General features: G+C 37.3%; 1 protein-coding gene across 1 annotated transcript; it reads left to right on the plus strand.

The window, feature by feature from the left end:
* The first annotated feature begins 2,220 nt into the window (after nt 1-2,220).
* acvr1c (activin A receptor type 1C) lies at nt 2,221-17,658 on the plus strand. Its single transcript, XM_079357540.1, has 9 exons — nt 2,221-2,395; nt 7,209-7,439; nt 11,677-11,919; nt 12,041-12,271; nt 12,375-12,542; nt 12,783-12,939; nt 13,729-13,853; nt 14,249-14,379; nt 15,253-17,658. The coding sequence occupies exons 1-9, from the start codon at nt 2,326-2,328 to the stop codon at nt 15,376-15,378; spliced, it is 1,482 nt and encodes a 493-aa protein (XP_079213666.1). The 5' UTR covers nt 2,221-2,325; the 3' UTR covers nt 15,379-17,658.
* The last annotated feature ends 301 nt before the right edge of the window (nt 17,659-17,959 follow it).

Here is a 17,959-nt window from a genome sequence, read left to right on the forward strand (position 1 = left end):
AGAATACAGTTGTCATATGTTCCAGCGTTACGCTTTGTTTTTGTCACTAGAACAGTTAGATTAATCTAAACTCATACACTATTATTAAGTTATTTATTTGATAGTCTTAATTCCAGCTCTGCGAGAAGTTGACACCTACACTTAGGACCAAATTAATTTACATTCATTTGAAAAAGGTCAAAACTGAGATATATTTCCCTGCCAGCTGTGATCTAAAACTGCACGCACAGAAAATCTCTCGGCAGATGTCAAACAGAAGCTGGGCTCTGGATGGCTCTCTCGCTCTCATTCATATGCTGGAGGAGCCACAGGCCGGATGATATTCAACACAACAGTTTGTGTCTGAGGACACTTTAACAGCCTGCCTGCATGTATCAGCAGCTGTCAGACTTTCTAATTAAACTGTCTTCATATTCATTGGGATTTGATCCAGCTTGCACACAAAAAGCACACAGGTTAAGAGTTTGGCACTTTCTAAAATCCTACTGTGTCCATCTGAGGTTTGCTGCTAGGTTTGTATACATGCTGTGTACTTGTGTTCGTTGTTTATACATCTGACAAAGGGGGAGATTTTACCATAGTTTTCATTTATTTCTTACCATAGAATTGCAAATTAATAGGAACAACGCATGAACAAGTGCCTCAGAGACAATATGAAAGTTAGATACTTTTATTAGTAAATGAAACATTCATAACTAAATTAAATCAGCCTTACATTTAACTTTAATTTTGAACTAGATAACACTCTTGTAGAGATTGTTTTCATATATTATTTCTCATGTTTTATCTGCCGGTTGGCCTAATGTCTGTTTAATGACTTCATTTTTGTTTCCTTTCAAAATTGCCTTTTATTTCTGTCTGACCTAATTAACCAGAGAAGGTACACTGTTAAAGCAGGACATCGACATGACTTTGTTGTATCCATAAATTTGAAAATGTACCCTCTTTGCTTCTGTCATGGCTCTTGTAAACTTTGGGGTTAAATGCGTTCACTTATTTATTCTTCCTGGTTACATTGGCAGCTGTTGTTGCTATGGAGCCTTAGCAACTTAGTCACATTTGACCTGCAGTAAATAACTTATTGCATGCGCTCATGTCGAGCTGGAACTTTGCACCCTGTTTAATGTACAGCCAACTCATTTAGTATTCACCACCTGAAAGTGTTTACTCTCTGGCTGTATGGACAGGATGTTAGCAGGTGTATCTGTGCAGGCTGGCTTCTTCAGGGTTTCTTTTAAAGATACCAGCCTGCACAAGGATTGAAGAAAGTGTGCAAGATAAACTTTTTAACCAACTTCTCAAAGCAACCATTGACCTGTCTCTTGGGGGCCACAAACATAAAGCTGTTTTTTTTCTTTTTTTTTTTCATTTAAGATTTGGGATCTGCACATCTTTAGTAAAGTATCAATAAAGTGTATTGTGCATTAACTAATACTTTTTATTCTGGCTCTTTGTGAAAGCAAGATTTATGACTTTCATTAGTTCAGAGTGTACTGGGCTGATTTCGTGCTGTTGGGCACATTCTTTTATAAATTAGTTTTTCTGCAATTTATCTCAAGCTAATTAACACAGGTGTTTTTGCAATAAAGGAATAGTGGTAGGTTTTTGGGTTAATAACAAGGCTGCCTTGTCAGATCAGTTGTTATGATGTAATCGGATCTTGAAGGCAACAGAGGAGCCTCCGTATGTTGCAAGGGCAAAACTTAGTGTTACTTTTAAACAGCATCTGTCCCTTGGAAACGTATGTATGTTATGTAGGCATATGTGTTAGCACAATAGTGTGTAGGCCCACACAGTTTGTAGTCGTGCAATAGACACGTTTTCTCTGTGTGTTCAGTGTGCTAGATCAGGAGTTTAGTGGGTTTGTGAATTATTTGTAAATGATCCATAAAGACTGGCTGGTTTGTCCTTACATAAACTCTGGATCACATTAACCTAATCAGTGTACTTTGAACAATATGGCCCTATTAGAATAACTAAGAGATGACACCTTCCTTGAGTTGAAGACATGACCAATGTGCAGACAGCAGGTGGTGTTATACAGAACCTGCTGCACTTAAATGGATGTACCACACACTTTCTCACCGCCTCCCATTCACATGTCTTTATCAGAGGTCTGCAGCTCTAATCCTCTTAATCCCAGTCAACAGAGGCGGAGCAAACCACTCATTGCGTTTTACAGTGTGCCTGCCCGCATTTAGTGCGAAGCATTTGTGCGTAGAGCATGATGGACGGACTTCATCGCTATGTGTAACGTTGTGTCCTCGTGTAGAGTAGTGTGTGTAAAAAGGTGCGTCTGAGGGGGGAGCAGATGTGTCTCTTGCCATGAATTGTGCCGGGAAGCAGAGCTTTCAGGCGGCGTTGATCTTTCTGTCTGTCGCCCAGCTGACTGCAGGTACAGTATAGCTGACACATCCCACTCACTCACTTTGCATTACGATAGATAATGCATTCATGCTGTACTGTGAATTTTCTAATGTTGATTCTTAATCTACCGTACCTACAGATACATCAGAGATTATAAAAGTTCATTCACTTTTATAAAAACACAATTGTAATCCCAGGAAGCTGTTTCAAACTGTGTGTGTTATTTCAGCAACACATGTAAAGTTCATTTGAAGGAAACACAATCATCCGAAAGAAGTATGACACTTACTGTTTTTCAATCTAATGCCACCTGTACGCTTTGTGTTTGTCGAGCATGCTTTGTAAATTGTTGCCCAAAATAGGTCCCTTAAATAAATAGATTAGGCATGTTGGTTTTGCAACTGTGTAGGCTACTTTACAAACATTAATATAATCAGAATAATGTGGGTTTTATCGGGGGTCCCTGGTCTGTGACGCTGCTTTTTGTAGAATAAAAATACAAAAAGATGCTACACGTGTTTTATGCTGTCAGATTAGAAAAACAAAAACATGCAGCCCTCAACTGCATTACCAGAGTTCTTTGCAGCTGCAAGTTTATCAATGGGTAAGAAAAAAAAGTGCAGGACATTGCACCTATAGCTGTCATCTGGTTCACTAAATGTTATTTTTCTGATATCAAGTTTGACATTGAGTAGCATGAGCCTGTTTGACATCATGCTATGCAGAACTGTTATAATAATTTACTTTGAGGTAATAAAGTATGTGTGAATGGGACAAAAGTTCTGATGGCTCTCTGTCAGAAGATATTTTAAGTTTGTAGAAATGCACTCTTGATGCATGCTTTTCCAAGAATTGGTTGTTTGTCCTAATTTTTGGCCAATTAATTATTATTATTTTAATTGTTGAAGACTCTTATTCAAGGATTGTAACCACTACCTCCCAGATCTTCAATTATAAACATTTAAAACTAACAAATACATGATTACAAGTTGGACGCATTAATGGCAGATTAAAGCTCCACTTTCAAAACATTTCCCTCCATTGTCCATCCAAACCTTCTTCATGCTTTACATTCATTATGTAAAAAAAAGCATTACAAATACAGCAAGACAATATAAATCGCCAATCTCCTCTTTATGATGAAGTGCAATACAACAGCCCATATTAGATGTAATGCTGTATCATTAATCTTGCTATCATTTTTAGCAGAACAGATATGTGTATATATTACACGTTTGCCTATCTTATTTCAAACAAGGTCAACTGGATGATTTTTGCCATTCAGCTGACCAGTTTTAAGTAGTTGTTGGGAATCAATCAATCTATCTTTAATATGTACGGCACAAATTTATTACAAATTTTCTCTCAAGACATTTTATAAAAGAACAGGTAAAATACCTTACGCTTTGTTGTATTATATTGAAAAAGAGAGTAAAATGACTGGTTTTAAAAACTGCGGTCTTCTACTTTTCAGCCCGGGTCATATCACTGATATGATAGTTCCCTACTTTTGAACAGAATCAAATCAGACTTAATCAGACTAGTGCACTAGACTCTAGTGCAGCCCTCAGGTAAGACTCTATTCCCATCTGAGAAAATCAAAGATCTACATTCCACTTCATACGTTTGTATAGAAGTGTGAAGACTTTGTCAGGGCTGCCTTAAAAAATGGTCACAGACTTACAGACTTGAACTTTTTCAGTCTAAAGCAGAAGTGATTTTTTTTTTTCATAGATTTTCTTATCCAAGGTGGTTTCTTGAATACATCCTATTAGATATTATGTGGCTGCAATTAGCCTGCTTTAGATGAGAAGTAAGATATAAAGCACTATAGGCAGACTAAATTAAGTTAACATACTGTACTTGTTCTTTCTTTTTTCCCCAAGAATATCATTTAAGACAGATGAAAGTTTTTTCTTAAACTATTCCTTGTTTTTGAATACAGATTTTTGCTGGATGGCTTCTGATGAGATGATATATAGAGGCGGTGCAAACCACTTAGTGTGTTTGACAGTGTTCCTGCCCATATAGTGCAAGGCATTTGTTGCTAAGACCCAGAGGCTTTCTGGGGCCTCTACAACAACAATTCTCTTACTCAGTGTTGTTTGACTAAAATAAGGCTTGTTTCAAAATGTGAACCCTGTCATCTCAAAATGAGCCTTTTTTGTGATGTTAATGTTGTCAGCTGGCCAAATCAACTTAACTGCATCAAAATAACAGTCAAGCCCTGTGATTAGACTGCACTGTATTTCTTACATTTATAACACTTTTGGTATTGCCACTGTTTACTAAATATAACTGATAGGAGAACACCTTCAGTAGCAATATTTCCTGCACATAGATAAACCAAGTCTGAAGAGCCCTTTGACTGGGCCTTTCAGGGTCCAACTATTTCTTTGATGGGCCCAACTTTGACACAACATTGACACTTAGTGAACCATATTGAAAATGGATTTGATGACGAAACCAAAGTGTTTTTTTCTAAATTAAATAAACTAACATCAATATATAGCTTCACAGAAAGCACACATGAATATTTTTAAATGGTGTCCACTATGAGCTCCAATTGACACTTTAAAGTGTTAAAGTTATATAAACATATTTGATACAGTTCATTCATGTATGAAGGAGAGGTGTGTATGTGTGGGGAGGGGGCAACATATTTTAAGATTGATCTAAAATAAACAACAGCAAACCATGTTCACTGTAATAAATGAACTGGTTAATTTCAGCATGACACTCTGGTCATTGTTTGATGTGTGGAAATCAGAATCCTTTCACATAAAGTTATACATAAAGTTACAACTCTCTACACAAACAAAGACCCTTCAAAAAAAACAGATTCAGGGAAAGGTTGCCATAAATGTGGAAAAAATATTTTACAACCTGGAAGTTGCTCAGCAACAACTTTCTCAAGGACAGCAACATAAACTTTTGAACTTTTGTTATTCCCAAAGGTTTGGTCTCTACATAACTTTTAAAGCAGATGAATGACTGGGTGTTGGTTTGTTCTCAAGCAGATTGCACGGAAAAATATATTACAAGATCTCTCCATTATTAGCTCGATAAGAAACAGGTCAGGTTGTGCCATTAACACTGAACATTTTTTTATGCAAAAAACACATGTTCAAAAAACAAGAACCTTCAAGCAGTGTTGAATCATTGATGTAATGAGCTTTTCACTTTTTACCATACCTGCCATTTGCATCAGCAATTTTATCATTACTCCACTGAATTAATCCATCTTGCTTTCAGAAAACAGATTGTATTTGCCACAAAACTAAAATACCATACGTATCTGCCATACACCAGAAAATTCCTCGAAGCCGTTTTAACAAAGCCTTCACCCAGATCATAGATTTATTTGGTCATTATCACCCATATCACTACTTATGAAGACACTTATGGACTAAATTGGCTTTACATTCAGTATAACACAAATCACATTAAATATGATCATATCCAAAAATGGATGGGGGACTTTTATAAATACAATTTGATGAATTGAACTGAACATGGTGTTTTATGCAATGGTCGAGTTGATAAGTTCAGTATTTTGATGTTTGTGTAGGTGGAGATAGATGTAAGATTTTCTTTGAGACAGAAGGATTGCTGAGACCATAGTTTTGGGAGATGATAGTAATTATATATTTCCAGAAGTCTTGGGTTGGTGTGCACATAAAAGTAGATTCCTGTGGTGTTTCAAGATTTATTGGGTTCATATATCGGTGTCTGCATGAACCAGTAGAGTCTCCTGGAATTACATCAGACTGTCATTTAGTGATGCATTCGTTGTGAGTTTTGTTGGATGGATGAGTCCTTTGTTTTTAGAGGTTTCTTTGTTTAGATATTATAAGGTCAGAGACAGTTGTAATATGTGGTTTCTGGCCGGCAAAAAGGTGTTATTGTAAAGGTTTTTCCAGAGGTTGATTCAATTAAATAAAATAAAACATTTATTTTTCCCAGTCTGTGATAAGACAGTTAGGGTGTAGATTGTTGTCAAGATTGTAATACAATGCAATGCAATGTTGCATGCAATATGATATTATGCCATGCTATAAAATCCAGAGCAACGTGATGTGATATGACACGACCCATCATAAAAACCTACAACACAATACAACACCAACTATATAACACAAACTATACTACATGACACAATACGATACTGTTACTGTAACTGTACCATGATGTAGCTTAAAGTACTGTACCATACCCAACCCAACCAAACACTTTACTGTAACAATTTTGGAAATTTGTTTTTTTGAATAAGAATGATAATAATAATAATACATGACATGTATTAAAAGAGTCTAGGTGCTCAAATTGTATAATTGGTAAATACACATAATATAATGATGATAAGGTTTTAATTGAGGTTAATGATGTGTGGCACTTATTAAGCTTCTGCATTCTAAATAGTTTGATTGACTGAAATAACATGTTTTTACACACACACACACACACACACACACACACACACACACACACATATATATATATATATATATGTGTGTGTGTGTGTGTGTGTGTGTTATTTTTAAGTGCAAGCTTGCTTATCAGTCACACCCAGTCTGATCAAACAAAGCATGACAGCAGCTCCAGGTAGAACACAAGATTATCTGGGTGTTAAACTAAGAGGCATTACTCTGGTTCCTCTACCTCCACCATTTAAGAGCATGGGCCTTCTTACATAACAGGAGCATCCTGCTTCTAGACAGCCAAACACCTTTGACCACCACGAGAGTCTGTCAATTAAACTGTTTTTCTCCCCCAGAGAAATCCATGTAAGTAACAGGTGTAAGTGAATAAAATATTTATCCATTTATCCTGTGTCCCAGGTCTGAAGTGTGTATGCCAGCTGTGTCCCAACCACACCTGTGAGACGACGGCAGACGGCGCATGCTGGAACTCTGTGATGTTGATTGATGGGAAGGAAGAGGCGGTCAAATCCTGCCTGACGCCTGCAGAGATGAAGGGCCAGGTCTTCTGCTACAGCTCCAGAAATGTCTCCAAGAGGAACTGCTGCTTCACGGACTTCTGTAACAATGAGACTCTGCACCTACATCCAGGTATAAAAGTATATTTAACTTGTGCTACCTTGTCTCCAAGTTCCTTCTCTAATGAATAATATCGAAGAAAAAATGGAAAATTGATCATTTTACAGAAAGAAATCATGACATATAAATGCAAAACAAAAAAAATTGGATTAATCTGGATTAATCCTGTCAGACGGTCAGTTAATGTGACATTGCTTAGTAGCTACAGTGTTCATGCAACTTCACCAACAACTCAATCAGTGCAGGATTTCCCACTCATTCTGGCCCTGGCTAGACGAGGTAAACGCTGATCCTCCTAGATCCTGTGACATAACAAATCCAGCAGGAGCTATGGGACGGCCGTTAGTGAGCCTCCCCCTCCCTCCGCTGATTTATAAATAAATACTTTCTCAGGCGTGTAGTCCTACAGCCAGTTCAAAGCCTCTCCAGGGTCAGCTGGGTGTCAGTTGTCCTTAAATTAGAGAGCTGGTTTCTATCACCTGTAGCTATACAAAGCAGTGAAAAACATTTACCAGAATGTATGGATTAATTTACATCAAATTATTATTCATGTGAACATATGTTGTTTGACATATACGTTATAGGTGTTTGACAATTGAACCTTTCAAAGCAAAGAATATAAATCAGATGTATGAAATTGTTGTTTTTGAGCTTTTCTAATTCCTCAGAATTCATTAGTCTCTGTTCTCTGCTAAATGCTTTCCTGTCATCAGCTGCAGCTTGACTTTGCAATATATTGTTTGGTGCTGAGCAGGAGCTGGTAAATGAGGTTGATCAAAGAAAAACAGTTAGAGGAGCAGTTGATTTGCCCATTATAAAAGAGATTTTCTCCCATCATTTATATGGACATATTCATTAGTGAGAGTAAGGAAAGCCCCATTCTGTAATTGCACTGTAATCCCAACATTGAGTGGCTTCTGGCTTAGATTTCTCAGTGCTCGCAAATATGAATTCTTCCATCCAATCATTCTTTCAATACTACTATTAAAGTCCTTGTTAAAAACTATTATGTAATATATGCATAGTATTATCATCTCAGAGGCCGGGGTTGAGAGTCTTTGATTTGTTCAAGAGATTATAATATTCGGTTTTATACAAGATGTTAAAACTAATAAAACAATGGAAACTGTTTTAGCTGCCACAGATTTTTTAAAGTTTTTTTGGCGACACCTCACTCAATCTTCTGGTATCTTCTGCAATACCAACCCCTCTCCCCTCTTTTTTGCACAAAAGAGTTATGCCATTGGAACATAGCCTATGAAGTACCAAGCACAAGCAACGGACAAAATTGTCCTTGTCTCAAGCTACATTGTTGTCGGTAGCAGGCTAATGGTAGCGCTCTTTAGTTAGCCTGTTGCTTCACATTTCATGTAAATTTACAAGGAATGATGATTATCTAAAAGCATTTCGAGGACAACAGCTTCCTAACCACCCGGCCAACAGTGCCCCCACTTATTTATATTCCAGTTCGGTAATCTATACAGTGCTCAAAATGTTTTTATTAAATCCTACTTTAGATCATGATGAATGATTTATTAAAGTGCAAAATATTTACTCATTTATCATTTGCTGAAAACAAAATGACTTAACAATTGTCAGTGGAAACCAAAATAATCAACCCATTGAGGGCTGGATCTTAGGTCCAATTGAATATCAAAGTTAACAAAATAAAATCTCAAGCTTTCTTATATTTATCACAGGAACTCACAATGTGACTCAGGAATGTGTATGGCCTGAATATACTCCTGACAATGTCTGGGCATGCTCCTGATGAGTAGGTGGATGGTGTTCTTGGGGATTTACTCGCAGACCCAGATCAGAGCATCATTGAGCTTCTGGACAGTCTGTGGTGATGTTTGGTTGTTCTGGATGCACCAATATATAACGTCAGTAGATGGGCCAGTCAATGGCATCAATGCTTTAGTAACTACCTGCACACTCAGGCCACATAAGGCTGGCCATTGTCCTGCACCAGAACGAACACAGGGCCCACTGCACCATCATAAGGCCTGAGAGATGCTAATTTCCTCACAGTACCCGACAGCAGGTACTGTTCTCAGGCAGGGGTCAATGGGGCTACTTCCTCTTTTCACAAAGGAGCAAATACTGTACTGCTGTCTGGTTGATGTCTTTCTATGATCCTGTCTAGCTCTCCTTGTGTAACTGCTGGCCTCCTGATATCTCCTCATTGCTCTTGAGACTGTGCTGAGAGACACAGCCAACCTTCTTAGGACCATATATAATGATGTGCTATCCTGGAATGGCTGGATTACCTGTGCAACCTGATTGGTCTGCAGGTAGTGCATCATGCTACCAGAAGTGACAAGGACACAAACAGAACTAGAGAAGAACCAGTCATGAAGGATAAGGAGAGACTGATTATCTGTGGCCAGCCCATGCAAAACCATTCCCTTTTGGCTGGTTGTCTTAATTTTGGCTCTCCATTGTACCTGTTGTCACTTTCATTTGCTCCAAAGTAGTTGAAATTGATAAATAAATGGACAGATGTATAGCCCTGATGTTTAACTGACTTGCGAAGGTGCTATAGTGTAACCAATATGTCTATATTTTTTTTTTTTAACAGTGTAAATTATTGAGAGACTGCAGGTGTGCTTCATGACAATAAGAAGAGCCTAATTTAAGAGTAAATGGACTGTACCTATAACACACTTTACACCACATGTCACATGCGAAACACATGACAAAAGATGCTATGTAAAGTGCCCATACTATTTACTCACCCGATTCATACACATTTATAAGACACTGGCGATGTCATCAGCAGACATTTTTGAGTCCAGTGTCTTGCCCTTGTGGATTGAAGGTGCTGGAATTGAAACACCCACATTCCAACTGTCGTAGCTATCCTATTTTTGATTCACAATATAGTCTTGGTCACATGGTTAAACAAACACGAGTACATTTTTAAATTTAAGACAAAAAAATCATAATAATAATTTTAAAATAACTGTTGTCCATTTCAATGAGTTGAAGTGCTAAAATTCAGATTACTTTGATAAAATATAGAGCCTAATTCCAAAGTTTTATGAAAAATAAAGTCCTGTAGACTAGAATGCTGCTTCAGAGATTACATTCTTGACCCATGCCGAATCCAGAGAAAAGTTGGTAGGGTGTCTTTTGTCACTGGGTCAAAGGAGAAGACTCTTGTTTTGCATCATATTTGCAGAGCTCTAGTTGGACTTACTACAGGGTATGTATTTAGGGAAAAGGCTAAAAACGAATTAGGAAACAGTTTTATTTCACAATATGTTGGTTTGCACACTGGACCATCTGCAGATGTTGCATGTTTGATTTACACTTGTGAGGACATGCAATTCCTCAGGGATTTAAGTAGACTATAGGCTAAAGAAAAATAACGCTTTTTTCAAAGTCTAGGTTGTCCTTGTTTGTATCTTTAAAAGATTACCATTGCTACGTTGTTGTAAAATGTATGTAAGTTATTATAGAGCGATAGAAATCTGACTTTATAAAACAAAGCAGATATTTTGCAGGGTTTTAGTATTTGATATAAAAAGAAATCTTTGTGTTTTCCAGGTCCTGTCATTCAACTTCGACATTGCTTGTACTGTGCACTATTCTGTCAGGAGTATTTAAATCTCATATTATCCCTGCGCACCATCTCTGTTCATTTTGTTTGTGTCTAGGTTTCTTATGTCCACCAACACAAAAGGTCAAAGAAAAAAATGTTAGGTCACACTGTGCATCCAAACCCACAATTTGTTACATGGCCTTAAATTGTACCTGTTGTGGATCAGTGCATGTCACTAACTTTAAATTAAAACGTCTGTTTAAAAAAAAAGGAAAGTGAATTTATACTTTAAAATGATGCCTCTGGACATTATCTGCAAATTGATGACAATGTCTTCCACATTTTTTCCCAATTGGGAGATGTGACTTGAAATAATCTGCCTAAAGTATTGGCATTTCCATTTTACTTCATTTGAAGATTGTTGACAGTGTAATGGAGGATGAAGGATTTGATGAGCTTGTGTTAAGATTTCATTGATGTAAAGTTGTGTTCAACTGATAATATATATTGTGTAATTTAGAGGCCTAAACAATGCAATTGCTAATAATGACCACCAGAGGGAGCAACAATCATGAGCTGAGCGATGTGAAAATTCACTCTCATTTGACTGATTCTATGTCCATAGATTTTGGTTAAAGCAAACAAAAATATGAAATGATATTGGCTAGATTGTCATGTTGTATATGCGTGTGCTTTCAGAGAGGCCTTCAGAAAAACCAGGGTGGAGCAAGGAGCAGCTCACTGTGGTCATCCTGGTGCCATCCTGCCTGTTGTGTGTGGGACTCATGCTGGGAGTGTTTGTGGTGCAGGGTCACCACTGTTACTACAGCAGAGCCCACAGGCAGGACCCAGAGGAGCCACTGGATGACCAGATGCTTATGTCACCTGACAAATGTCTCAAAGAACTGATTTACGACATGAGCACCTCAGGCTCTGGATCAGGTCAGCTGAACAGATGAAACAGACTTTGATTCTTTCTGTGTTTGAACTTACATGAAATACAGGTTAAATGGAGGAACAACATATCAATATCAGCTCATAATCATTATGTGTATTTTTGTAGGTCTGCCACTCCTGGTTCAGCGCACTATAGCTCGTACAATTGTTCTGCAAGAGTCCATCGGTAAGGGCCGTTATGGAGAGGTGTGGCGGGGAAAGTGGCGAGGAGAGGATGTAGCAGTGAAGATTTTCTCCTCGAGGGACGAGAGGTCGTGGTTTCGGGAAGCAGAGATTTTTCAGACCATCATGCTCAGACATGAGAACATCCTTGGCTTCATTGCTGCAGACAACAAAGGTGTCAGATTCAGAGCAATTAACATAAAATGTAAAATAGCTTCACATTACAGTTTTAAAATAAATGTGCCCTCATTAACTGTTTTACTTCCTTTGTGCTGCAGATAACGGCTCATGGACCCAGCTGTGGTTGGTGTCAGAGTACCATGAGCACGGCTCCCTGTATGACTACCTAAACAGGTACACTCTCTCTGTGGAAGGTATGATCATCCTTGCTTTGTCTATAGCAAGTGGCCTGGCACATCTTCACATGGAAATCATTGGTACACAGGGTAAGGTGGCATTTTTATATATATATATGTAAATGTGTATGTGTCATGTCTTAATTTATTTATAATTATAACTATAAATAAATATTTAGAGTTTTTGTTGGATTTGTTTGAACTCTAGTTTAAAAAGTCATAATGTGTTCATCATTGTCCCTTATTACATCTCACAAACAATGAGGATGCACTGATGCAACAAGTACATATAAATGTTTTCTTCTCCTGTGTTTATCTTTTGGGTTTCAGGGAAACCTGCAATTGCTCACAGAGACCTAAAGTCTAAAAATATCCTGGTAAAGAAGAACTGCACAGCAGTCATCGCAGATTTGGGTTTGGCTGTGAAACATGACTCTAGCACAAATACTGTTGATATACCATCCAACTACAGAGTGGGAACCAAAAGGTGGGAGTTTACTTTCATCACAGGGCAACAGGCACAGACACAAACACAGTAGGAAAGTATATAAAAAATGTTAGACTCTTTTACAATGACTTGGTTACTACTGAGTTAAAATGGCCTTTAAATGTCTCCGAATTCAATATTTGTACTTGTTTTAGTACTATATATTGGCTGCAAAAACGGAGTGAGCTGCCTCCAGAAAACTCACAAAGAAAATCCAGTGGCTTTCAACTGTATACAGTTGTTGCCACCAGTTTTTATCTCTGCTTCAGCAGTTAAATGAATAGTGCATGTGTATACATTGTAGAATTATTAAGACTGTTGTTGGATGTTTTGATGCATGAAAGAAACGACCAGCTGTTTGAAAAAAAAAAAACAAACCTTGTACTTATTGAATGGCTTATGAACACTTTAAGCAAGCTTTAACGCTGTATTTTTTTTTTACAATATTGGGACTTTGGCGACCCCTTGTGGTAAAATCACTGATCTTAACGTTCCTTTACAGTGATTTCTTCGCAAAAATAAATCCAAAAATCACCTATCTATCTATCTATCTATCTATCTATCTATCTATCTATCTATCTATCTATCTATCTATCTATCTATCTATCTATCTATCTATCTATCTATCTATCTATCTATCTATCTATCTATCTATCACCCTAGCGCTTTAATTCAGGGACGAATGGAAAACATCCAAAACAAACTCAAAAACAAATGTGTTTATTAAATATCTGAAGAAATTCGATGCTCTTTGATGTAATTAAGACGTCATTATTTTGTCCTCTGCAGGTACATGGCCCCAGAAATCCTGGATGAGACGATCAATATGAGCAGCTTTGAGTCATTCAAAAGGGTGGATATATATGCGCTTGGCCTGGTGTTCTGGGAACTAGCCCGAAGATGCTCTGTCAGGGGTAACTTAAACACAACATGCACATTCACTTCTTCTGTTGCTGAAATCAGGACAGTGCACGGTGTGTATGTGCGTATGTGTGTGGGCGTGCATGTGTACAGATGCTTTTGTCTTACTATGAAAGTCTGTTACTCTGAAAGATTGTATCTACATGTTGAAACTGTTTTTCTATTCTTGTTTCTTTCTATCTCCTTGTTATGTTAAGCACTTTGTAACATGCTGTTTTAAAAAGTGCTATATAAACAAAACTTTACTTACTTACTTCTTGTTTTATATATCCATAGCAAATTATCAGTTCAACTAGCCACTAATAGCACACTAATACTTCTTCATCTCTTTGCATCATTACATGGATGACAAAATGCTTAATCAAATCTCCTTTTTGTTCATCTTTAGGACTTCAAGAAGATTTCCAGCTGCCTTATTACGACCTGGTGCCTTCTGATCCGACCATCGAGGACATGAGAAAGGTTGTGTGTGAGCAGAAACTCAGACCCAACATCCCTAATCAGTGGCAGAGCTGTGAGGTGAGACGGAAACATCGATCTCATGTATCATCATGTATGATAGGGCTCACTTATTTCACTCATACCTTGTGTGTGTGTGTAGAGATATATGCTTCTTTACAGCACAGTAATCTAATTCTGAATCATTAAAAATGTATGATGGCAAAAGCCAAAGAACCAACCATCAAGGATCCTCATTGTTTGTGAGAAGGAATAACTTTACTGCAGATTGTTCTTTATTGTTATTCAACCCAAGAACAAAATAGTAAAATAAATTGACCAAGCTAAAATATATTAGAATATCATCATGATTCTGAACATTAATTTCCCTTCAAATATGTGTGTGCAAGCACAGGAATCAACAGGACTGATTTACTGTGACCATTTCTTACTCTGAACTTTTTTAAAATACTTTCATTAATGTATCTAAAATACTTGATATTCCTGAGTATTTCTGTAACTGTAGAATAAATAAAAACTATAATACAAAGATAGCAGCATGCAAAACAGCCCAAATAGTTTTATTTTAACATTATTCCTGCTTTTGAATAATAGCCAATCTTAGTTCAGGATTTTTGCTTGGAACTTGCGGTGGCAGGTCAGATTTCAAGGGCAACCCAGGCCACCCATTCAGCCAAGTCCCTGCTCCAATTCTCTTTGCACTTGTGTCCACAACCAGGCCACAACAGTGCTGTTATTCAAAACAACAACACCCCCTCTGGTTTACTATTGCTTAAGCAAATGTCTATGCAAACAGTTTTCAACTGTAGCTTAGATATTTGTTGATGATCAAGCAATGACCTTAAATCAATATTTTAAGAATTACCAAAGGGTTTTTGTTCGCTAAAATGTAGGTTTTTTATTAATCAAACTGTCTCCTTGTTTAATTACCAGGCTCTGCGTGTGATGGGCAAACTGATGAGAGAGTGCTGGTACGCCAATCCTTCTGCTCGACTCACTGCTTTGCGGGTCAAGAAAACCGTGTCTCAGATTTCTGTCTTCAAGGATGTCAAAGATTAGCTTGATTTGTCAGAACAGCACTGGTGCTGGCATTGATGCGACATTATGGACTGAGAGATGTTGGAAACAAACAGGGGGAAAGTCTCCTCTGTAACTGCCTGAGGCTGCCCTCTTCTGGGCACAACCATACTGTTCACCCTCAGAGAGAAGGGTCAGGTTGGTCTTTGGTGCCAAAGTATTTAAGGGGGTGTCTGAGGCGACTATGCACACAGACACCATTAAACTAATGTGAACCAAAAAGATAACATTTTGGTAGAAAGAGCCATATGAGATAAGAATGTGTGTAATGTATGTACAGATTTTTTTGCTACCTCAGACATTTCAGTGCCCAAAGCTTAAAGTTGCACATTGTGATGTTTTTGTGCCATATCATGTAGCAGACACAGCTTTGCTTGTTAGGTTGTACGCTCATTTACTATCAGATATGACTCTGGTAGGGCAGTTTTACTGGTCACAAGTTCTTTAAAATGACGCATGGACGGACTGCACATAATAACCAGAGTTTTAACGTTCCTCTGCATAGTTATCACAGTTGTAGGTAAATGTAGGTAATTGTAGGCAAATGGTTGGTCAGAAAAGTCTGTTTACAGCAATGAGAACACAGCGGTGCTTAGCTACCTTGACAATATCATTAGTTAAACAAACATAGGTGAGTTTTTAACATGTTTTAGGTTTTATTATTGACAAATCATTGCTTAGATGGAAATGCGTCGGTCAATTGTCTGTTTTCTTTGGTCCAAATACCTCAACCATCATTGAATAGATCACATGATCATTCAATAGAAATGATTGGACTATTAAAGCTTAAACTATTAAACCTATTCTTAGGCTGTGCAGAATTATCACAGTGAACTTTTTTTGATTTAATCAAAAATGGGATCCAGCCTACGCAGGCCTGCAGGCGACATTTTTCATAACAAGACCTTCTAGTGTTAAGATTTACAAAAAATATCTCTCCTTTAAATGCCTCATGAGATCAGTATAGTGTCTGTAGTCTTAATCTGTGTTGTCCTTGTTGTAGAGACAAGTGAGGCTACAAGCTCCTGCGATACTTCTATAAATGTTTTGCAGTGCAGGTGAATGCACGTTTTATTTTTTATTTTTTTTTACACACAGAAACTCCTTTAAGAATGTGAAAAACTAAGTATTTTTTTAATTGATAGAGAATAAGAATACACACTGGAACAATGTTGTTCATGTTATCAAAGCTGAGCTACTCGAATGCTCAAATCATAATATAAAGTATTCAATATCAGCGTTGCTAACTTTGCCTTAGTCGGGTTATTTTAACAGGGAAATCAAAGAAGTCCAGACAGCACACGTTAGAAGACACTTTTTACAGTAGTTCTAAATTATAATTATGATAAAAGCTACATAACATATCTGATAAAAGGTCTCAATCTAGCTGAAGAAAAATTCCTATGAAAAATAAACATCATAGCTGATGTAGAAAGCATGGTAATGGGTTCACATTCACTAATGTTACTGTCTGATAAGGCTATCAAGACCTCTTTTTAAAAGGCTTATAGGAGACATGCAGACAGGAACATCTGCACACCATGAGGGCCTTTCTGCAACCACATGTTTAATGCAGTGTTTGTGAAACAAGTTTTAATGGTGAAACTTTCCATGTATCTCATCCATCATGGTCATAACTATACCACTGTATATGTAGCATCAGCTAAGCAGCCCGTAGCTCTCTTGTCCTATATCTGTACATGGGCTGGTCATCATTTGTTTCTTTAATGATGAGACAACTCTGTCCATGGTAAGCACTTTGTTTGTTGCAGAACACCTGATAGGAAATACTAGATGCTCTGTCAAAGCATGTTGTTCTGCCTGTGACAATTGGCAAAATTTGTTGTATGATTATATTTTTTATATTTGAAGCTGGATCAATGTTGAGCCAAGCTTATATTATGTCTATATGGTGTCATATCTGCTTCTAAAAGTGCACGAGAAAAGGGGAAAAGATAGCTGAGCATATTAAAGATGTCTCAATCTTTCCAAAGAGGGGTGATCACCATGTGCAATTTCTGACTGGTGTCTTTTTTCTACATATTGTATATTATGAAATCCCTAAGTTAAAAATAAGTGTGATACTGCTTTCATAAAATAAGACCTATTTTTAATTAACACGTTATTAAGAAATATATTTTTGAGTATATGAAGCTGTTGTTGCTTGGATTTCAACCTATTGCATTGTATCTGTTCTGTTGCACTATTTATTCTGTATAAGTGATATCAGTGGGTCAATAAATTATGTTTTTCACAGATTTACCTTTCCGCTGATGTATTTCTCTTATGCTATGAAATCTCTTACACAGAAACTGTAATTATGAAAGTTTTAGACTTGAATTCCAAAACAACTCTCTGACAGTTTTGTTTTTTTTATCCTCCACATCACACTTTCATCTGTCCTGACATGACTCGTCTCCGCTTTCTGTTCAACTGCTCTATTTGCAAGGACTTTTGATGATGTGGATTTGTCCGTTAGTCAGAGGAAATACAGCTGTAGCACTGAGGCCATCAGCACTTTTTATATGAGTCAAACCTTCAACTTTTTGCTGCGACTTGCTTC

The sequence above is a fragment of the Symphodus melops genome, assembly GCF_947650265.1.
Source record: "Symphodus melops genome assembly, chromosome: 12".
Lineage (NCBI taxonomy): Eukaryota > Metazoa > Chordata > Actinopteri > Labriformes > Labridae > Symphodus > Symphodus melops.